General features: G+C 37.3%; 1 protein-coding gene across 7 annotated transcripts in view; it reads right to left on the bottom strand.

The window, feature by feature from the left end:
* ANK3 (ankyrin 3) overlaps nucleotides 1-24,829 on the bottom strand; it is a 701,075-nt gene that overhangs the window by 188,781 nt on the left and 487,465 nt on the right. For all 7 annotated transcript variants that reach the window (XM_015147572.3, XM_077946716.1, XM_077946715.1 and 4 more), the window contains one exon: nucleotides 19,379-19,477. In XM_015147572.3, the coding sequence (XP_015003058.2) occupies nucleotides 19,379-19,477 (99 nt within the window). The remainder of the gene's footprint in view (nucleotides 1-19,378; nucleotides 19,478-24,829) is intronic.

Below are 24,829 nucleotides of genomic sequence, written 5' to 3'. Positions count from 1 at the left end.
ATTTCTCTGATGATCAGTGATGTTGAACTTTTTTTCATATGTTTCTTGGCCGCATAAATGTCTTCTTTTGAGAAGTGTCTGTTCATATCCTTTGTCCACTTTTTGATGAGGTTTTTTCTTGTAAATTTGTTTAAGTTCTTTGCAGATTCTGGATATTAGCCCTTTGACAAATGGGTAGATTGCAGAAATTTTCTCACATCCTGTAGGTTGCCTGTTCACTCTAATGATAGTTTCTTTTGCCGTGCAGAAGCTCTTCTGTTTAATTAGATCTCATTTGTCAATTTTGGCTTTTGTTGCAATTGTTTTTGGCATTTTTGTCATGAAATCTTTGCCCATGCCTATGTGCTGAATGCTACTGCTTAGGTTTTCTTCTAGGGTTTTTATGGTTTTGTGTTTTACGTTTAAGTCTTTAAACCACCTTAAGCTAATTTTTGTATTAGATGTAAGGAAGGGGTCCAATTTCAGTTTTCTGCATATGGCTAGCCAGTTTTCCCAGCACCATTTACTGAACTGGAGATCCTTTCCCCATTGCTTGTTTTTGTCAGGTTTGTTGAAGATCAGATGGTTGCAGATTTCTGAGGTCTCTGTTCTGCTCCATTGGTCTATATGTCTGTTTTGGTACCAGTACCAGGCTGTTTTGGTTACCGTAGCCTTGTAGTGTAGTTTGAAGTGAAGTAGCGTGTTCTTTTTGTTCTTTTTGCTTAGGATTTTCTTGGCTATATGGGGTCTTCTTTGATTCCATATGAAATTTAAAATAGATTTTCTAATTCTGTGAAGAATGTCAATGGTAGTTTGATGGGAATAGCATTGAATCGATATATTACTTTGGGCAGTATGGCCATTTTCATGATATTAATTCCTCCTATCCATGAAGATGGAATGTTTCTTCATTTGTTTGCATCCTCTTCATTTGTTTGCATCCTCTCTTATATCCTTGAGCAGTGGTTTGTAGTTCTCCTTGCAGAGTTTCTTCACATCCCTTGTTAGCTGTATACCTATGTATTTTATTCTCTTTGCAGTGATTGTGAATGGGAGTTCATTCATGATTTGGCACTTACCAGTTTAAGGAGTTTTGGGGCTGAGATGGTGGAGTTTTCTAAATATAAAATCATGTCATCTGCAAACAGAGATAATTTGACTTCCTCTCTTCCTATTTGAGTATGATTTATTTCTTTCTCTTGACTGATTGCTCTGGTCTGAACTTCCAATATTATGTTGAATAGGAGTGGTGAGACAGGACATCCTTGTCTTGTACCAGTTTTCAAAGGGAATGCTTCCAGCTTTTGCCCATTCAATATGGTATTAGTTGTGGGTTTGTCATAAATAGCTCTTATTATTTTGAGATATGTTCCATCAATCCCTAGTATGTTGAGAGTTTTTAACATGAAGGGATGTTGAATTTTATCAAAGGCCTTTTCTGCATCTATTGAGATAATCATGTAGTTTTTGTCTTTGGTTCTGTTTATGTGATGGATTATGTTTATTGATTTGCGTAAGTTGAACCAGCCTTGCATCCCAGAGATGAAGCTGATTTCCTCGTGGCAGATACGTTTTTTGATGTGCTGGATTTGGTTTGCCAGTATTTTATCGAGGATTTTCTCATCAATGTTCATCAGGGATACTGGCCTGAAGTTTTCTTTTTTTGTTGTGTCTCTTCTTGGTTTTGGTATCAGGATGATGCTGGCTTCATAAAATGAGTTAGGGAGGAGTCCTTCCTTTTTAATTGTTTGGAAGAGTTTCAGAAGGAATGGTACCAGCTCTTCTTTGTATTTCTGGTACAATTCAGCTGTAAATCCATCTGGATCCTGGGCTTTTTTTGGTTGGTAGGCTATTAATTACTGCCTCAATTTCAGAACTCGTTATTGGTCTATTCAGGGATTCGACATCTTCCTGGTTAATCTTGAGAGGGTATATGTGTCCAGGAATTTATCCATTTTTTCTAGATTTTCCAGTTTATTTCCATAAAACTGTTTATAGTATTCACTGATAGTAGTTTGTATTTCTGTGGGGTCAGTGGTGATATCTCCTTTGTCATTTTTTATTGTCTATTTGAGTCTTCTCTCTTTTCTTTGTTAGTTTAGCTAGCAGTCTATCTATATTGTTCATTTTTTTCAAAAAAAAAAAAAAAACAGTTCCTGGGTTCATTGATTTTTTGGAGTGCTTTTCATGTCTCTATCTCCTTTAACTCTTCTCTTAGTTATTTCTTGTCTTCTGCTAGCTTTTGGATTCATTTGTTCTTGCCTTTCTGGCTCTTTTAATTGTGATATTAGGGTGTCGATTTGAGATCTTTCAAGCTTTCTGATGTGGGCATTTAGTGCTATAAAATTCCCTCTTAGCACTGCTTTAGCTGCATCCTAGAGATTCGGGTACACTGTCTCTCTGTTCTCATTGGCTTCAAAGAACTTCTTGATTCCTGCCTGAATTTCATAATGTTTACCCAGGAGTCATTTAGGAGCTGGCTGTTCAATTTCCATGTAATTGTGTAGTTTTCAGTGAGTTTCTTAATCCTGAGTTCTAATTTCATTGCACTGTGGTCTGAGAGACTGTTTGTTATCATTTCAGTTCTTTTGCATTTGCCGAGGAGTGTTTTACTTCCAATCATATGATTGATTTTTGAGTAAGTGCCATGTGGCACTGAGAAGAATGTGTATTCTGTTGATTTGGGGTAGAAAGTTCTCTAGACGTCTACTAAGTCCACTTTATCCAGAGCTGAATTCAAATCCTAACTATCCTTGTTAATTTTCTGTCTCATGGATCTGTCTAATACTGACAGTGGGGTGTTAAATTCTCCCACTATTATTGTGTGGGAGTCTAAGTCTCTTTATAGGTCTCAAAGAAAATGTTTTATGAATCTGGGTGATCTTTTATTGGGTGCATATATATATAGAATAGTTAGCTCTTCTTTTGAATTGTTCCCTTTACCATTATGTAATACCCTTCTTTGTCTTTTTGGACCTTTGTTGATTTAAAGTCTGTTTTGTCAGAGACTAGGATTGCAACCCCTGCTATTTTTTTGCTTTCCATTTGCTTGGTAAATATCCCTCCATCCCTTTATTTTGAGCCTATGTGTGTCTTTGCGTGTAAGATGGGCCTCCTGAATATAGCACACTGATGGGTCTTGACTCTTTATCCAATTTGCCAGTCTGTGTCTTTTAATTGTGGCCTTTAGCCCATTTACATTTAAGGTTGGTATTGTTATATGTGAATTTGATCCTGTTATCATGCTGCTATTTGGTTATTTTGTACATTAGTTGATTCTGTTTCTTCATAGTTTCATCGGTCTTTATATTCTGGTGTGTTTTTGCAGTGGCTGGTACTGGTTTTTCCTTTCCATGTTTAGTACTTCCTTTAGGAGCTATTGTAAGGCAGGCCTGGTGGTAATGAAATCCCTCAGCATTTGCTTGTCTGTAAAGGATTTTATTTCTCCTTCGCTTAAGAAGCTTAGTTTAGCTGGATATGAAATTCTGGGTTGAAAATTCTTTTCCTTATGAATGTTGAATACTGGCCCCCAATTTCTTGGCTTGTAGAGTTTCTGCTGAGAGGTCTGCTGTTAGTCTGATGGGCTTCCCTTTGTAGGTGACCTGGCCTTTCTCTCTAGCTGCCCTTAACAGTTTTTCCTTCATTTAGACCTTAGAGAATCTGAATATTATGTGTCTCGGAGTTGGTCTTCTCACGGAGCATCTTATGGTGTTCTCTGTATTTCCTGAATTTGCATGTTGGCCTATTTTGCTAGGTTGGGTAAGTTCTCCTGGATAATATCCTGAAGTGTGTTTTCCCGCTTGTTTCCATTCTCCCTGTCTTCTTCTTGTACTCCAATAATAGGTTCAGTCTTTTTATGAAGTCCCATATTTCTTGGAGGCTTTGTTCATTCCTTTTCATTCTTATTTCTCTAGTCTTGTCTGCATGCCTTACTTCATCAAGGTGGTCTTCAAACTCTGATACCCTTTCTTCTGCTTGGTCAATTTGGCTATTGATACTTGTATATGCTTCGTGAAGTTCTCATGCTGTGTTTTTCAGCTCCATCAGGTCGTTTATGTTCCTCTTGCAGCTGGTTATTCTAGCTAGCAATTCCTCTAACCTTCTATCAAGATTCTTAGCTTCTTTGCATTGGTTTAGAATATGCTCCTTTAGCTCAGCATAGTTTTTTATTACCCATCTTCTGAAGCCTACTTCTGTCAGTTCATCCATCCGATCCTCCATACTTCATGATCTTTCACCCAAAATTCTTCTCAATGATCCATCACAGGACAACTTTATTAGGTCTTTGATTTTTGTGGGCAGCAAGGGGTTAATCAGATCACTAGAATCATGCAGTTCTCAGCAGAACACCAATATTTTGAATTCTTCTGTTTGCCCCCACCACCTCAGGAGTTTTTGCACCCTTGGGCAATGTGTGTGAGAGAGAGCTAGGCTTTTCTTAGTACTAGGGCAGAGGGAATATGTGTTAAAGGACAGGTGGGAAGGGAGACTCTGCAGGAAGCTGAGGAAGTAGAGAGTTATTCACTTAAAACTAAGTGGTCCCAATCCTGCTGGAGAAGTTTTCACAAGTGTTCTTGGTTTATGAGTTCCTCAACTTGAAGATCCCTGAGACTGGTACTTAGTCATACTTAAAAATACAAGAAAATTTGATTCATTATGTTCATATAACTTTCTGGACTGTGTGAGCAGATCTTGAAAGTAAGCCTAATTATTCTAACTTATAAGCAAAAAGGTACAACCCTATTTCTAAACTACTAGCCAAATCTCAATAGTATTAATGTTATTTAAAAATAAAATTTTAATTGCAAATAGTACATGGCCTAATTTGAACATTCTTTGGAACATGTTTATATCTTCTGCCTTTTACGTTGATTTAAAACATTTGCTTTTATAAACCAAAGTAAAGCAGCCTTCAAGTGAAAACAGCATTTTGCTAATAAAATAAAATAAAATCTGGAAACATGCAAAAAATAATGTCCAAATGTCTACTTCATAATGTAAAACCTGAAAACATATGATGGAGAAATAATACACAAAAATCACATCCACCTTCCACCACCTACACACAAAAAAATTTCATACAGACTGCAGTACAGTGATTGTTTTTTATGAATTAAAAGGTCAAAATTGTTTCATTTTCTCTTCTGCAGATTCTAATAAGTAAAAAATGACAAAATATGCATAGACATGTCTGTAAACCAAAAATAAAATTCTAAGGCCCCCCAACCATCTGAATGGACCCCTCCTCTCAGCCAAGAGCATTCCAAAATTAACCTGCAAAACTAGTTCAGGTCATGATGGGTAGGGGAAGCCAGGCATGCCTCATTCTGCCCTCCTCCTTTTTGGAATTACTGCTAGAACAGACTCTGTAAGTCTGGAAACAATAGGAAACATTTACAATCTATTCTCTCTGAAGCCTGGGAGGCTTCATCTGCATGACAAAACCTTGGTCCCCACAACCCCTTATCATAACCTAGATATTCCTTTGTATTGATAATAACTCTTTCAATCAGAGTAACTCTTTCAATCGAAAAATCTTTGAATCCATTGATGACTTGGAAGATCCTCCGCTTCCATTATCCTGCCTTTCCAGATGGAAGCAATGTACATCTTTCATATATTGATTGATGTCTCATGTCTCCCTAAAATGTATACAACCAAGCTGTACCCGAACCACCTTGGGCACAGGTTCTCAGGATCTCCTAAGGGTTGCATCACGGGCCATTAGTCACTCATATTTAGCTCAGAATAAATGTATTCAAATATCTTACCAGGGTCTGACTCTTTTCATCAATAATTTCAAACTATGGTCACACAGAAAAATGCACTCATTCATCCTTGAAAATTATCTTCCACAGAGCAAAATGCTACATACTGAATGCAAAGTGTTTGGCTAAGAGCAAAATCTATCTCAACCATCAACTCCTTAATATTGTGAGGTATACTGTTTCACTGTTTCTTCTTACAGATACACATTTTTTGTTGATTTTGCCTTTTTTTTTTTTTTTTTTTTTTTTTGAGATGGAGTCTCTCTTTATCGCCCAGGGTGGAGTACAATAGCGCGATCTCAGCTCACTGCAACCTCCGCCTTCTGGGTTCAAGCGATTCTTCTGCTTCAGCCTCCTGAGTAGCTGGGATTACAGGCACCTGTCACCACGCCTGGATAATTTTTGTATTTTTAGTAGAGACTGGGTTTCAGCATGTTGGCCAGGCTGATCTTGAACTCCTGACCTCAGGTGATCCACCCGCCTCAGCCTCCCAAAGTGCTGGGATTACAGGTGTGAGCCTTTGTGCCTGGCCTGATTTTTGTCTTTTCAAGAAAAGTTTTAATTATAAAAAATTTCAAACAGATTGCAGATTAAAACAGACAGAATATTATAACGAATCTCTGGGTACCTAACTCAGCTTCAACAATTGTCACCCCATGCTCAGTCGAGACTCGTCTATATCCTGACCAAAAGTCAAACCCTTTTCTTGTATTATTTTGAAGCAAATCCAAGACAGCATATTATTATATCCTCATGATTAGTCTTATAAGAGTATATTTATTTGATAAATAGAGACTCCAAGGTTCAAAGAAGTGAAATTACTCATCCAAGGCTGCCGGCACCAAATTTAGAATGAGGCTTGAACTATGAGTGCTGGCTCTACAAGACAATCAAGGCATGTCTTCAGAGGGGTTACTAAGGCAAAGTCCCTGTGCTCACACTTGCAGCCACTCTTAGCCTTCCCTTAGCTACATTCAGAAGCTGCTACCTCTGATCTCTGTTTGTTTACTAACAACATGTGGCGTCTAAAGACTCAGCAGGGAAAGGTGACATTTCACCAGTGGAAGAGCTATGAAGTGTTATCTTCTTTAGCCATTGTTCCTTTAATCACCTTGCTTCCACGACAAAGTCAGCTGTTTCCTCAAGGTACAACTCATCAGCTCTAGCTGAACTGCGAAGAGCTACCTGAAGCACAACTCTTTCAACTGTAGTTTTCCTTGTAGTATTTTTAACACTGACTTCAAGTGTCAGTCTCCTTTGGATGGTCTACAAATTCAGTCTGGCTCTTTTCAAAGGCGTGTAGCTCTTCGAGTAGCCAAAATTGCGGCCGGAGGGATGCCTCATCAGGAAGCTGCCCAAGATGTCAACGATGCGACTGCCCCGCTGCACAGGCAGTGCTGGCCCAGCTGCTGGGACATTGACAGGTCAGTGGAAAACGAGTGCCTAGGGTGAATGTAAGATCTTTAATTAGCATCACAGTTCTTGCAGTCATGAAGACGGGCAAGACCAGCTGATCCACAGTGGGACTGAAAAGTACCTGCCATTTAATGATTCACACTTAATTCAGTTAAAAAAAAAAAAAGAGGAGGAAAATTAGCAGGCATTGGTTCTACTTCACTCCTACTTTTTGGTTAAAAAAATAAATTTTGAACTAATTTCTTTGGCTTTGAAGTTGGTGTGGCCTATCGCTCACTTTCCTGACACACGGTTCTGATTTAGGATGTCATTCTGTTCAAAATGATCTTCAGTAACTGTCATTCACAGTTACTCCTCAGTCAAGTCTAAATTCTTCGTTAGCATTCAAAGTCGTCTAAAATCAGTTCCTGCTATACTTGGTCCAACTTGGCCTTTCCTGATTCCCTTAACTTATACTGCAATTAACAAACTCTCTGCAGCTTCTGGTAAGAGTCCCTGCTTTTCTTGTGTTACTGTCTTGCCCACGCCACTTCATGTACCTGAGAGTTCCCTTCCCACTTCCTACAGGATCCTTACTATCTTAGAGCAGAGCATTTCTTTGAAACCTTTTCACAAATTAAATGGAATCTTTCTACCTTCCAGACTCCCTATTTTCTATACCTCTTTTGGGGGACCTGTAACTTTTTACCTAGTATTTTCTTTACCTGTGGGCATGCATGAACATTTCTCGTGACAAAGATCCTCTTCCTTGACTTAACTCTCGTCAAGCTTCTCTGAATTCTCTTCTCATCTAGACCCTGACTTTTGGCCTTCCATGTGTTAGTGTCTGCTTAGTTCAGTTTTAGCAAGCCTCCTACTGGGTCAGTTTAATGAAAATCCCAACCCTTACTATTAGATCAAATTCCTTATTTCCCACCCTGCCTCTCTTATTAATCTGACCTGCCTTTGGCAATAATCTTGTCAAGCCAGTTTAGCCAGAATTGCCCCTACCTTTGACATTTCCTCCTTGTAATTTTCTATTTACTGACCTCACACCTTACTCCTTGGCTATAAATTCCCACCCTTCCTTGCTGTATCCAGAGTTGAGCTAGATCTCTTTACCACTATAAAATTCGTTTGTAGTGCCCCCTTTGGATAAAGTCAGCTTTACTGTTTTCTTACAAGTATCATGAATAATTTTTTTATTTAACACTAGTTTATCTCTGAGGACAAAGCTACCAGCTTAAGGGATAAATGAATCTCACAGAGGAGGTAACTTAGTACTATGTCCATGAAAGTTGCCTAATAAAAATTACTGCGTAAATGAATGAATGGAGTGAGTGAATGAATGTGTTTTCAGGCGAGTTAAAAAATATTTTCTAGTAAGTTGCTTAAAATTCTTTTCCTTGTTATCCTTTTTAAGAGTAGACTCATTTTGGCTACTTCAGTAGCACTATTAAAATACCTTATTTTTGCAGAAAAGTAAAATTCTTAATAGAATAAGTGACTTGTAAATTGGGATTTAAGGGTGTGACTAAGTCTCTTAGCTTTCAAAATTTGCTCTAAATAAGATTCCCTTTTTCTACTCGGAATACTAATAAGCGTAACAAAAGAACTATGGTTGATACTGTGCTTTGCAATGCAGCACAGAACTGGCATATTCCTTTCCCTAAAATTAGAGCCACGCTTTTTTTCGATGCAGAATAAGGATTCTTACTTGCTTCCAACTCCTAGAAATGTATAATTAATGAACAAAGTAACTTAGAATGAGCTGTAGACCAAAAAGCAGTTTTTCAACTGCATAGAATAGTGTTGATCTCCAGTTGAAAAATGCTAGACAAAGGCAATTTTGAGGGATTGAGAGGGGGTTGCCTCAAGAAAGGCAACATATGCAGTTGGACTAGAGAGATGGAGAGGGATGCTGAGTTGCCATAGTAACATTACGGAAGGGAAATGAGATTGCATGGGGTTAGCAATATTTTCCAATTCCTTTGATTTTTAAAGCACTCACATAACAAACAAGTTTCCCTTGGGCAGAATTCTAAAGCAACACAAACTGGGTAGTCGAGATCTCATATTTCGTTTTAGTGACAGTAATCTTATTAGTGAGGAGGGGAACTGCACGTTACTGGCTGGACGGAATGCTCTCGTGTTAGCCTAAGAGCAAAACCTTGCACACACGAAGGTCAAAAGACTTTCAGGTCTGATTTTTCTGAAAAGCATGAAGCAGGATATTAAGGCATCGCACCTAGGACTATGAAACCAGAATGTGTCTTTAGCAGGTCAAATTTGCTCAGTGTCACTGGAGTGACACAAATGCGTGGTTTGGGAAATATTTTCAAGAAGAGACATATTTATTTTGAGTAGTATCCTTTAGGATACTCTTTCCTTCTTTTCTTTTTCACAAGCAAAATAAATAAATAAATACAAACCCCTCACTCTAGAGAAGGAAAAGGAATTCAAGCAGAGAGAACTCTGCAGATAGATCATGGCTGTAGAACAAGATATAACCTTGAATTAAAAACTGAAAACAATGAAAAAAATGTAGAGAGTCCTTCAGGAGAAGAGAGCTATGATGACACTGAAAGATAAACTAAATGGCATCACTTACAGTCTAATAACTAAGCTCTTTTCTTCCTTTTTTTTTTCTTCTTTTTGAGACAAAATCTCGCTGTTACCCAGGCTGGAGCATAATGGCACAATCTCAGCTCACTGTCACCTCTGCCTCCTGGGTTCAAGCAACTCTCGTGCATCAGCCTCCCAAGTGGCTGGGATTACAGGCATGCCCCACCACTTCCAGTTATTTTTACATTTTTTGTAGAGATGGGGTTTCACCCAGTTGGCCAGGCTGGTCTCAAACTCCTGGCCTCAAGCAATCCTCTCACGTCAGCCTCCCAACGTGCTAGGATTACAGGCATGAGCCACCACACCTGGCCAGCAAAGCTATTTCATATTGGCATTTTCACCAAAAATTTGGACTGTGTCATCATTTTTTTGTGTGTGTGTTAGGCAGTTATCGAGATAGCCTAAGAGGTGAAATAAAATTTTTTGAATGTCCTCTATGTTATAGGCTTATTATAATTGTGATCTTATTTAATCTTTACAGCAATTCTATGAGAAAAGTATCAGTAGTTACATTTATAGACGAGAAAACTGCTCCAGGGGATTCGTGTACCTACTACTCAAGGTCACATGGCAAGTACATAGAGTAAACCGATGGAATTAGAATTTACATTCATGGTTGCCTCCTTTGAAGGACTGGGTTTCTTCTATTATGCCAAGCAACCTCTTCAAAAAATATAAGCAGTCAATGTTCTATTTAAGATCAAGAGTTCATTTCTGCCATTTATATATAGGAGGGAAAATATATTAATTAGCTTCCTTGTTCTACTGTTATACCATCGATATGTTTAAATGAAAATAAGGTAAAATCCTCTTATGTCCTCTCTACTTGGAAAACTACAGCCTTCATTCTGTGACTAGAACACACCCTTATGTTATTAGTATTGTAGTTTTCCACTCTGTTCTTTGTGTTTATTGTCCCTCCTTGCTTGTCTCCTTTTGGGTTGAGAATTATTTAGTATTCTAATCATTGAAACATCATCTATATCATTGGCTATCTTCTGATTTTTTTAGCTAAATATTTTTTGGGGGGGAGAGTTGTTTTATAAATTAAAATGTGTATCTTTGACTTACTAGTGTGAATATTATAATATTACAAATTGTAATTCCTATAATGTAATAATTGTATATTATATATAATATTATATATAATATAGAGTATATATAGTATATATTATATATAATATTATATATGATATGGAGTATATATAGTACATATTATATATAATATAGAGGATATAGTATATATCTAAACAGTATTTATTGTAATATATAGTATATATTATATATGTGGTAATATATAGTATTATATGTAATATATGTACTATGTATATGTATTATATTATATAGTATATATAATATAGTAAATTATAGGATAATAAATTATAGTATAATATAGTATAACAATATGTAATATATAACATACTATATAATATATACTATGTTTATAATCAAAATACATACATAGTATATAATATAGTATATATACTATGTATATAATCAAAATACATACATAGTATATAATATATATACTATATACAATCAAAAGCAAAAGTCAGTATATATTATATACAGCATATATAATACAGTATAACATAGCATAATATAGTATACTATAACATAATATATTATATTATATAGTATATATAATACATAGTATTCATTATATAAATATATTATAAAGTAATATTAATATTACATATATTATATACTGACTTAATATTATACCACTTTATGTATAATGAGAATTCTGCAATATTATAATTCTATTTACACTATTAGTTGTATCTTTTGTGCTATATATTTTATTTCTACCTACTATTATATATTATAGCCCTCACAATAGATTGATATTTTTGCTTCAACAATTGACTTTTAAAGAACTTAAGAAGAATAATATTTTATTGTATCCACATATTTACTCCTTCTAGCTCTTCTTTCCTTTATGTAGATCCAGTTTTCTTTTTGGTATCATTTCCCTTAGAGGCAAGAAATTTCTTCAGTATTTTAGTTAGTATGGGCCTGACGGTAACAAGTTATGTCAGCTTTTGCTTGTATGAAACAGTCTTTGTTTTGCTTTTAGTACATAAATATAATTTTTAGTAGATATAAATATATTTATTAGAATTTATATCAATTATATAAATAGATTGCTAGATATTTTTCATTCAGCACTTTAAAGGTGGCCCATCATTTTCTGACTGTCAGTGTTTCTGATGAGAAGTCAGATAACATTCTTATAATTGTTTTTCCCCTTCATGATATATCTTTTTCTCTGGCTACTTAAATGTTTTTCTTTTTGATTTTTTGTGTGATATGACTCTGTGTGGTTTTCTTTGTATTTATCCTCTTTGGGGTATGCTAAGTTTCCTTGATTTGAGGCCTTCAGTTTATGATCAAATTTGGAAGTAAATATAAACTTATTTTATGGCCCATTCTCTTTCTCCTTTGCCTCTTGGACTACATTGTACAGATTTAGTCAACTTGTTATTATTCCACAGGTTACTGACATAGCTGTGTATTTGATTTTTAATCTTTTTTTCTTTCTGTGCTTTAGTGTGGATGATTTTTATGACTTGTGTTTAAGTCCTCCAATTTTTTTCTTCCTCTGTATTCAATCTATTTATCCTATCTAATGATTTTTAAAGTATTTCTGATATTGTGTTTTTCAATCTTAGGATTTCCTTCTGGTTCTTTTCCCCCCATTATACTTGTTTCCCCTATAGCTTAACATATTTACCTTAGTTATTTTAAATTCAGCAAATTTCAACAGTGGAGTCATCTGTGGGTTTGTTTCTATTACCTAACTTTTCTTTTGACTATAGGTCACATTTTCCAGTTGACTTTGTTTAGTAATTTTAAAATTACATAGTGGGTATTTTGTATGATATGTTATAAATAATTTGGAACTTACAGCAGCTTGGTTTTGTCCAGAGCCAATGATTTTTCTCAGCAGAAGGCTTAGTCCAATGCAAGCTATTCCATCATAACTTAATGCCAGAACTCTCATACATTTGAATAAAAACAGGATACGTGACCTCTGCATATTATGCCATCATAGTTTGTATTTGTTTCTATCATGCACACTTATGAATATTTATTCTATGAATACATGAGAGAATTCTTGACTTTCCAGTTGGTAGATATTGAATAACCTACTATAAAATATGATTTCGGTCAGGCCAGTGGCTCATGTCTGTAATCCCAGAACTTTGGGAGGCTGAGGAGGGTGGATCACTAGGTCAAGAGTTCAAGACCAGCCGGGCCAATATGGTGAAACCCCATCTCTACTAAAAATACAAAAATTAGCTGGGCGAGGTGGCGTGTGCCTGTAATCCCAGCTACTCAGGAGACTGAGGCACGAGAATCACTTGAACCCAGGAGGCGGAGGTTGCAGTGAGCCAAGATTGCGCCACTACACTCCAGCCTGGGTGACAGAGTAAGACTCTGTCTCAAAAAAAAAAAAAAAAAAATTAAATAAATAAATAAATGATTTCAAACATAAAAGGTGCTTTTATATGCTTCTTGTAAGATGTTACATGTTTGAAACAATTTAATATTCACAATTTACAAAACACTAATAATTTCTTTTATCTTTATCTTTCCTTTGAGGAAGGAGGGTAATTAAAGATGGTTATAGTTGACAGCTATAGAGTAACTGTGTGCCTAACTGATGAAGAGCTATTAAAAAAAAAAAGTTAGATGTGAGCATTACTAACATACATTAAGACAAAGTAGGAGAAAAAGCAGACAAGATTCTGACCATTAGCACTTGGAACCACATAGCAATTAACTAAAATAAAACTGTCCTGAGCCTATTTTGTAGACTCTTCAACAGAACGAGGCATATGACATTTATTAGGTTGGTGCAACAATAATTGTGATTTTTGCCATAATACTTTTAGATCTCTAATTTGGCAAGGGAAATGAGGTTTACAATGTAGTGTATAAACATTAGGAGAGGGAGAAAAATAGAACAAAAGATGCTCCCTCCATGTTCTCAGAATGCTTTGCAACTGTAAAAAACATTCTTTCCGTCAAAGATATTCTCTCGTGTTTTGAAGGCTAGTGGCATTTCATGATTACTGGTCCTTCTTTAAATCTAAATAAATATTTTCAATTAACTTGTAATCTTTTTGACAAAAATGAAAAAATTGATATATTTTTATATGACATGAAGAAACATTTTCAGGCTAGTTTCAACTAATATAGAATTCCAGGGTCTTCTTCACTATTTCTAATGTTCTTGTCAACATATCTATTTTAGAACTCAAGGAGGAAGTATTGTTTTAGAATTTCTTTTTCAGAGAGAGTATTCTATGACTTTGAAATATTTAATATTTTATTCAAGGATTTATTTTTAACTTTGGACAATCACATTCCTGGAAATATAATCAAAAGCAAAAGTCAGTATTAATAATTCTTTTTTTCTTAGTATTTAACCTGAGAAACAGAACCAGTTACATTTCTGGGAAAGCATGGGCTGATATTATAGTACATCCAAGTGTCCCCTGACACCTTCCCAGGCAGTAAAAATTTAACAATTGACAGATTGGAAGTGCTTTGAAAACACTTCATCTACCTGAGCATAAATACTTCTTTATTCTTGTACATAAACTGGATGCCATTAACTTCAGTGGAAAAATTACATTACCATAGGACCAGTATAAAGTCAAGTAAATTAAGATGTTTTGACAAATGTAATATTAAGAAGTATATCTTATTAGGCATTTAATATGCACCCGGAAGTTTGCTAAGTATGCTAAGTGTGACAGACACTAAGATGACCATGCGCATCTTAGAGTTAAGGTGTAGCTTTGCAAGTAATGCTGTGGTAATGGGATTCTCTGAGGATGCAGGCAGTGGCAACCTGCTAGGAAGGCTAGAAGTTGGGAGGGGCACAGTTAGAGTAACATTCTGGCAATCAGAGCATTGTTATTACCAACACTACCGGGGATTCTGCATCTTCTCTGAAGCACTAAATACAAGTATAACTGCTTTTATTATTAGATGAAGAGGAGTCAGTAAGAAGAGACAGAGAACTCAAGTCTCAAAATGGTTCTGATTTAGGGTCTATATTAAGTCTCTGATTGGTCTGTGAATTGATGCAGAGCAAACTAAAAATGACAAGAGACCAACCATTGCAAAGTATCTTCCTTCAACATGTACCAAATAATCATGTTAGCTTTAAAGAGGGGAAGAATTCAGTGGAAAGAAATAGGAGGCCATTCTTAGCAAAACATTTTAGTCTATAAAGAAACGAAGCCATTGTGATCTTGTCGGAAAAATGAACTACATAAATCATTTTAAAATTAGAAATCTGCATATAGACCAGACTGACAACTATGCCTTGATAGGTGTTTCTATCTCAGCACATGTCCCACCACTATGACAGAGATCCTCTATATACTTACTCTTGGCTATCAACAGGAGCGTGAGTTAACAAGCCAGTTGATATTAATTAGCATTATGGGGCTGGGAAAATGGCAAAGACTTTCCTGAAATGAGCTAAACAGAAACCTGAAGGGCCTGGGGGCTGGACGCGGTGGCTCACGCCTGTAATCCCAGCATTTTGGGAGGCCGAGGCGGGCAAATCACGAGGTCAGGAGATCAAGACCACCCTGGTTAATATGGTGAAATCCCCTCTCTACTAAAAATACAAAAATTAGCCGGGCATGGTGGCAGGCGCCTGTAGTCCCAGCTACTCGGGAGGCTGAGGCAGGAGAATCGCTTGAACCCAGGAGGCGGAGTTTGCAGTGAGTCGAGATTACGCCACTGTACTCCAGCCTGGGCAACCGACAGAGTGAGACTCCGTCTAAGAAAAAAAAAAAAAAGAAACCTGAAGGGTCTGTAATTCATCAGATCCTAGCTAAACACCTCCAAGAAGATTCATGTGCAATCATCCTAAATTTTACAGTAACTAATTATTCTTAAGGTTACCATTTCCAGTGCCCTTCCAGCTGAGAGAGTGAGATGGTCAGGAACAACTTTCTGTCTGTACTGGCTGGAAAACTATGACTCGGGAGGGTGAACTTTTCTCAGGTCACAATTTCACTACTTGCTAGTCACACTTAAGCTTAGAGATCAGGCACTAGGGTGAAATTAAATTCACTCATGCTGCCTTTCCAGCTGGTAATATCTTGCTCTGATCCTACCTAAATTACCCTGAACACAATTCCAGTTTATATCCTTGAATGAAAGAGCTCTAAGGATCTTCTTTTAAAGTGAATCCTCTATTCTGTGAGCACCTAGGCAGGGCACAGAGCAATAGGAACAAGGTCCCTTACAGTGCTGGCCTCTGAGGTGAAATCCAGTGATGCTTTCCTGCCTCTAAAACACGGGGGATAAGTGTGTATACCAGGTCAGATTTACTGAATGCAAGCAAGGTTGCCACAATAGGAAGTACGCGGTGGCAGGCAGATGGGTAGATAACGGTATCTATTTTCTCAGGGGCTACTGGATTGGGTAGTTAGAACTTGTTTCTTTTGTGACAAATTCTCCTTTCTATTTTTAGGCTTGCCCCCATGGCTTTCTGACATTTTAGCCAGCTCCTTCCCTTTCACCCACACACCCAATCACTACTTTGTCATCTCAGCAGGAGGGAAGGGACACTTTGATGAAGAGAACACAAACAGTTTACATATTTCGGGTATATACTATAATTTCTCCGATTTAGTCTGCCAGAAATTCAGTCTGTGCCGAAATGACACCCTTCCCCCAACCCATTCCATTCAGGACAACTGCAGAAGAATGTCAGGCTTTTCTGTCCTGTCATTCTCCGTGTCTTTCCTTCACATAATACAGGAGGAATGTAAATCCGAGTCAAAACTGAATGGGAGGTACAAAGGAATCTATATTTTTGTCGAAAATAAGACAGCCCTTCAGTACAGGGAGGCAAAGTGGCACAGAAACCAAGTTGCACACCAAACTTTGCCTATGTAGATGATTTCCTATCTTTGGTAGTTGCATGCAGAGGAATTTGTATGTTTTTCTCCTGGCCCTTCCCTGTGACACTCGATGCCCTCTAAAGATGGGGCCTGAACTTCCTATGTATCCTTTTCTCCTCCCATTGAACCAAATAGAACCTGTAAGTGTTTGACAAATGATGAAAAATTACTGACAAATCATTTTGCTGTTCTGTAGATTGACTATATCAACAAAGAGAGAAATAAGGTAATTTCCAATCCATATACCAATTGAAATCTGTATATCCAGGCACCTCTTCAAACTTCTCTTTTCTGCGTGTCTTGGTAACCCTCATTTCCCTTTGCCAAGATTCCTCCTCTTTACAAATGTTCCTTTTCCTCCAGGTAATAATCAGGCAACAGACGCAATGCATCTCTACTTTTTATTCCTTACAACTCTTTAAATAGCCTATGCTTAGCAGAAGACCCCTGCCATTTAAAGCAATGTTTCTAGCATTCTTTACATACTGATAATTGCTTCTTATTGGAATGATGAATAATCAGTTCAATCAAACCTATATTCAATTTACCTCCCCAGTAAGACAGTCATTTAGGGGTAGGCTTCCCTCTTTCTTCCCTTTTCCTATTTAGAAAGTTTGTTTCTTTTAAGGTACATAGATGGTTTCCAGGTTCAATAGTAATCAAAAAAAAGAAGTCTGAGTCTCCTGCCTATGACTGGGCTGTCTTAGGGTCAAAGTACAGAATACAAACTAGACTTTTTGTTTCATAAGGGCAGGGGAAGTTGTGTCTTGCTCTGTCATCTGCTATGTCTGGCCCACAGTAGACACTCAACGATCATTTATTGGTTGAGTAAAGAAATGCGAGGAATAAAAAATGAAGTAGTAAATCAAAGCACTACAGAATTTAAGCTGAGGTTACCAGGCCAGTTTTAGGAACATGGAATCAGAATTTTTAGAAGAGGGAAGCACAGGATTGCAGGAGTTGCAGTTACAAGAAAACTACTTAAAACCCTTCGATAGATGGATGTTTGTGCTGAGACCATCTTTTGATTAGATTGCTTCCTGCACAAGAAATACTGAATAAGAAAACCTGTGTCTAGAAGTATAATACTAACTGGAGCTCTGAGATATACTAGCAGTGGCTAGAATTTATTTCTGGCCTACTTTATGCCAGCACAGTTTGCAAACATTACCTTGATCATCGCAACAACCCTACAAGGTGGCCATTAGTTTTCTTTATTTTCAGATAGAGAAAGTGCAATCAGTAAAGTTAAATAGCCTAACTAAGTCAGCTAGCTAAGTTTAGAATTTGGATTCAAATCAGATTATAAGTCTCGGTTCTTTCCCCTAACCACAATGCATCACACCAAATAAGCAACATGCCATAAACACCTAGATTCGACATATTTGTGGGTTTTTATAATTTTTTAATTTAAAAAAATGTCATTTTGTTTTGTTTTAGAGACAGGGTCTCATTTTGTTGCTGAGGTGTGATGAAAGCCTACTGTAGCCTTGAACTCCTGGGCTCAAGCAATCCTCCTGTCTCAGCCTGTTGTATAGCCAAGACTATAGGTGCATGCCACCACTACCAGTTAATTTTGTTCTCTTTTATTGGTAGAGATGAAGGTTTTGCTGTGCTGCCCAGGCTGGTCCCAAACTCCTGGACTCAAGTGATCCTCCTGCCTTGGCCTCTGCAAGTGCTGGGATTATAGTTGTAAGCCACTGGGCCCAGCCTTTAAAAATTTATTAATTGTGGTAAAATACCTACAACATAAAATTTACCCTCACAATCCATAAGTGGACGCTTCAGTGTTAACCACATTCACATTGTTGTGTAACAGATCTCTAGAACTTTTTCATCTTGCAAAACTAAAACTCTATACCTATCAAATAACTATTTCCTCTACCCCTAGTCCCTGCCAACCACCATACTACTTTTTTTCCATGATTTTCACTACTCTAGATGTCTCCCATAAGTGGAATCATACAGTATTTGTCCTTTTGTGACTGGCATATTTCACTCAGCATAATGTCCTCAAGGTTCATCAATGCTGTATCATGCAACAAGATTTCCTTCTTTTTTAAGGGCTGAATAATATTCCATTGTATGTATATACCACATTTTAAAATTCATTCATCTGTCCATGAACATTTGGGCTGCTTTTACCTCTTGCCTATTGCTGTATGAATGTGGTTATGCAAATATTTTGAGATCCTGCTTTCAATTATTTTGGACATATACCCAGAAGTGAGATTGCTGGATCATATGGTAGCTCTATTTTTAATTTTTTTTGAGGAAGCTCCACACTGTTTTCCATAGCAGTCACATCATTTTACATTTCTACCAGCAGTGCACAAGGGTAGACAGATTTGTTTTTAAATAGAATAACTTGCAGTTTTAGTATCAAACTGACCAAATAGCTTAGCTTACAGTGTCTTGAAAATTAAATGCAACAAAAACTCTAGACCTTTTAAAGCCAGGTACCATTTAACTGTGAATTAAGTATTTACAAATATAGATGGATGGCCATCCCATTTTAAAAAGAATAAAAGTAGCAATCATTTTCCAAGAGACTATAACAAATAGAACAAAAAATAAAGCTCATGTTGTATCAGTGTGAAGGTATTAGGAAAAGTGTTCCTACTTCCTGAATATAAGTAGAAGCAGGTACATAAGTTGCACACTTACCCTGGTTTTGGCATCGATTTTAGCTCCTCGATCGAGCAGTAGTTTTACCATATTTGCATTTCCTCTTTTTGATGCAACATGTAAAGGAGTGATGTCATTCTGAGAAGAAGAGGAAAAAAAAGTACAGATTTGATATTTTTGGTTTCAACAAAATGTTCCCTTCTAAACTTTCCCCAACATATCCCCATTTTCCCCTCTTCTTTTCTAAACATCCTTTATGAACAGTGTGCTTCCTAACACTTCTGACAGGAATTTTCTTCAGAAGGCAACTTTAAAAAGGATGAATTGTAAGGGAATCTGTGAGGCAGGGTCCAAGTTAATTTATTTCAGTCACTTGAGGTGACTGATGGTTGTTTTTTTTTTTTGCTCAAAAAGCCTGCATTTTTAAGTCAATGTATTTTTCTATAAATGTGAGTGATACATACTGGCTAGTGAGTGGTTGACTAACAGGCTAATTAAGTCAGTACAGACTGAATTTAAAGGAGTGTCATATGACTTGGAGCCTTTCCCAGGTTCCGTTGGGAGCATCAGGTTGTCAAGGAGAGACAATAGGAACTCAAACTGGAAAATCTGTTACTTCTATACATAGTCACGTGACTTCCCATGTCCGTGGTGCTTAAATGTGTTTACAGGCATTTGCTAGCAGTCTCATGAAAACTGTAATTCTTATCTGACAAATATTTGAAGAATAGCCAGATTGTTAGGGTTATCTGAAATTCTAATTGTGTTCTCCTTGATTTCAGTGGAAGGCTACCATAGTTATTCTTCTCTCCAAGCATCTTACAGGCACTATGATTGTTTCCAGACTGTCAAGGAAACATATGCACACATTGAAAACAATTCCCTGATTTCTTGTTTTATTTTATTTTTTTTTCTTTTTAAGTGACAGAGTCTCGCTATGTTGCTTAGGCTGGTCTCAAATTCCTGAGCTCAAATGATCCTCTTGCCTCAGCTTCCCAGAGTAGCTGGAACTACAGGTGTGCACCCCCATGCGTGGCTTATTCTTGTGTAGCAGCAATATGAGTTTAAGTTCTGTTGTTCACAAAGAATCAATTACATCATAAATGAACTAGGCTCACAGGGATTATTGATTTATAAGTTGATAACAGAAACAATATAGTAACTATCAAGTATTGATCACTTCCTACATGTCAGGGACTGTGCTAAACTCTTTACTATCTCATTTAATTCTCACAATCCTCATAATATCGCATATAATCTGAATTGCAATCCCCATTTTACACATGCAGAAACAATTGGCAGAACCAGGATTCAACTCTTCAACACTTAAACTTTTGAATGCATGATTTTAAAAACCACAATAATGAAAAATTCCAACATACACAAAGTTTGGGCAAAAAACCATAATGAATTTCAAGTGCTCCTTACCCTGGTTCAGTAAACACCAACCTTTTGCCAATATTATTTCTTTTATGCTCCCTACGGTTTTTTTTTTTTTTTTCCTTTTTTATCCTGAAGGAGTTTAGGAAGAGGAGAAAGAAAAATCTTGGCATCATGTTATTTTACCCATAAATACTGCAATTTATCTCTAACAGATAAGGACATCTCAAAAAATTACAATACCATTATCATAACGAAGAAAGTAAAAATAATTCCTTTATGGCACTCAAGACCGCCTCCATGTTCAAATCCTCCCATTATCTCCAGCTATCTCCATGAGTCTGCTCAAGTTGGAAGGTCGACATATTGCACTAGGTTGAAAGTCCTTTAAGTCTTTCTTAATCTCCACAGCTCCTCTATCCCACCTTTTTCCCCGCTGCGTTCATTTATGTATTGAAGAAACTGGGTAATTTATTGTGTAGACTTTTCCACAGCCTGGATTTGACTGATTGAGTCTTCGTGGGGAGTTAACATGTCCTTTTCTCCCTGTATTTTACATAAACTTTTCTAGTTAAACGCTTTTAATGGTTGTAGGGTTAGGGTTAGGTTTACAACCTTTCCACAGATGGAAAGGTTGCATGTTCTCTTTGCTCACTATTCTTAGATGCTAAAATATAAATCTTAAATGAAAGAAGAAAGAGACCTGAGGAAAACAAATTTCTCTTAGTAATGCTGGTGGAAAGGAAACAGACTAATATTGCTGTTCCCCAGGGTGTAGGTAAACTTTTTCTGCAAAGGGCCAGATGACAAATATATTCTGTTTTGCAGGCCATACAGTCTCTTGTATCTACTGAACTCTGCCATTGTGGCATAAAAGCAGCCACAGGCACATGCAATATGTAAAGAAATGGGAGCGGTTGTGTTCCTAAAACTTTACTTACGAAAACAGGCAGTGGGCTGGATTTGCCCTGTAGGCAGTGGTTTGCTGACCCCTGCTCTAGGCCTACCAGCTTGCAGCTGCACAGCTTTCAACTGTGTATAACAGGTTACAAAAGAGGAACTGAAACTATAGGCTGTGCCATTGTGCACTCTGTGGTCTTTTTTGGTGTGGAGGACTATCTGTTGTGAGTGAAAGCTGGCAGAAGGAAATAAATTTCATGACAACTTTGAGATCTGCTTGCTTTTCTCTGTTTTCTGAGTACAAGTGTGTGCTGCTCTAGTGACTCAAGCGGCACAGTGGATGAATTCTAGAGCTGAGACGGCAGGTGGAGGGTCAGATTGGGAATAAGGGAAACACCAACCAATAGGAGAGCTCACTGAGCCCCAAGTGGGACGTGACATGAAGCCCTCATCACTTCCCGGCGTGCGTAAGGGCTGGCATGCCATTTCCCTTTAAAACTATGACCTCACTGGTTGAGAAAGACTTACTTAAACTTTACACGAACAGGCTAAGTTTAGTGAGAGGAAGAAATCTATTTCTAATTTCACTCTATTCCATATTTACGCACTCTCTCATACTGTGGATGTGGAGATGACAAAAAGGTGTCTTGAGTTTCTAATTCTCACATTTTCTCCACCTCTCCGGCCCTTCGTAGAGAAATACTTTATATTCTACAGCACTTAAACAGTGTTGTAATTTCATTTTACCCTCACAACAATCCACTGAAATAGGATAAATATCATTAACCCCATGGGATAAAGAAAGTGGGGCACAGAACTAGTAATGTGCAGATTAGGAAACAGCTAATTAGAGGCAGAATCGGGATTAGAATTCGGGCTTCCAGACCCTCAGGCTGTGGTATTTTCAGGCAGGGTTCCGAAGACCTCTGTTTAAAAACCCTAGCTTCTCATCTCTGTCAAATGCAGCTGCCAATAAAATGCAAACAGCTTTTATTCCTGAGTCACATCGTGGATGTGCCTGTGAAGTAGAAACAAATCAAAATGAAAGTGGTACCTCAGGGCCACACAATGGACTACTCGTATTTTGATTCCTCAGCTAACCAATAAAAATGCATTATGCCCTACTATGAGTAAGGCTGTGTGTTGCATTTCCACTGTCTAAGCAAGCAACAGAATTATGCAATCCCAACATATCAAAGAAACTCAGTGATGTTAGAGCTAGAAGGCCTGCCTAAGAGAATCCTCGTTTGCTGCTGGTGAAACGTAAATTTGTACATTCTTGCTAGAATGCAATTTGGCAGTTTATATAAAGAGCCTTCAAATCTGTAACCATACATTAGGACAGAGTTTGGCTGCTGTGGTGGAAAGGGCAGGAATGTGGAGAAAGATCCAGCCTTGAACCCAGGCACACACCCTAAAGACTGAGTCTGAGCCTACATGAAAGACCCCCGACCCCTAGCACCAGCCTAGCACAGAGTAACAAGCAAGAGTAGTCAACTGCTGAGGTAAGGCAGGAGTGTGGGGGGACCTCCTCTGTGCTGCAGGTGTGCAGAGAAAGCTCAGGGTGGAGCACTAACACTAAGCAAAATTCTCTGATGCCCCAGCCTCCACCCTAAGCAGAAGGCAAGATTCCACTAGAGGAATCTGAAGCCTGAAACAAAATGTAAACTCAGCTCAACTCCTGCCTAAACAGGCTCCACCTCTCACATTTGCAGCACAGAAAAAAAGTATGAGTATGCTCAGTTCCAGGCCAAAATATTATTTAACTCAATCTCTCCCCTTCTACACACAATATCCAGTGTTCTATCTAGTAGGAACCACATGCATGAAAAGATAGGGAACTGCAGCAAAGGCATGGGATTTTTAGCAAAGAGTCAAATGGAAAAATTGCAGTATCGGAGTGAATTCCTTTTTTGGGCTCCTCAGTAGACTTCACACAGTTGAGGCAAGATCCATTGAACTCAAAGATATGTCAATTTAAGTTATTTAAAATAAAAACATGAAGGAGAAAAAGGAGTGGAAAAGAAAGTACAGAGCCTCCAAGAATTGTGGGATGATACAAAACAGCTAATGAGAGCTGTATAAGAAGAGACAGAATGGTACAGAAGACGAATTTGAAGAGGTAATGAATGGTCAAGAATTTTCTTGGAGTAATGAAAGGCAGAAAAATACAAACCCAGGAAGCTCAGGAGATACCAAGCAAGATAAACAATAAACAAACTGACCAACTAGACACAACAGTCAAATTGCCAAAAATGAAATATAAAGGGAAAATCTTGATGGTGGCCCGAGGAGAAAAGACACACCTCACACAGAGAACAAAGATAACAAGTAGAATGGACTCCTCATGAGAAATTATGCAATCCAGAAAAAAAGAAGTGACATCTTTAAATACTGACTGTCGAATAAGAATTCTACACCAAATGAAAATACCTTTAAAAAATTCAAGGAGTAATAAAGACTTTTTAAGATAAACAAAAGCTAAGAGAATTCATCACCAGCAGACCTAGAATACATAAAATGTTCAAAGTTCTTCAGACAGTAGGAATATGATAGTAAACAGAAACTTAGACCTGCACCAAGAAATGAAGGGCTCTGGAAATGGCAAAAAATGAAGGCAAATAAAAGAGACAACGGATGGTCCAAAGTAAAGACAAAAACAATGAATCATGGGGTTTCTAATATATGCAAAAATAACTTGTATGACCACAATCACACATAGATGAAAAGGAGGAATTGGAACTATACTGTTGTCAGGCTCATACCATATTTGAAGGTATACTGTGATAATTTAATGACATGGAAAACATGGATATATTATTAAAGATATCAAACTATGACAAATAAGAGCAATTACTATACATAAATATATATGCATTCTAAAATACACTGATCCAAATATATATATGTGTGTGTGAATACATACATATATATATATATATATGTTTTTTTCTTTTTTTTTTTTTTTGAGATGGAGTTTCGCTCTTGCTGCCCAGGCTGGAGTGCAATGGCATGATCTCAGCTCACCACAACCTCTGCCTCCCGCGTTCAAGCAGTTCTCCTGCCTCAGCCTCCCTAGTAGCTGGAATTACAGGCATTTGCCACCACACCCAGCTAATTTTGTATTTTTAGTAGAGATAAGGTTTCTCCATGTTGGTCAGGCTGGTCTCAAACTCCCGACCTCAGGTGATCCACCCACCTTGGCCTCCC

The sequence above is a fragment of the Macaca mulatta genome, chromosome 9 (genome assembly GCF_049350105.2).
Source record: "Macaca mulatta isolate MMU2019108-1 chromosome 9, T2T-MMU8v2.0, whole genome shotgun sequence".
Classification (NCBI taxonomy): Eukaryota; Metazoa; Chordata; class Mammalia; order Primates; family Cercopithecidae; genus Macaca; species Macaca mulatta.
This window is presented reverse-complemented; position numbering and strand designations above follow the sequence as displayed.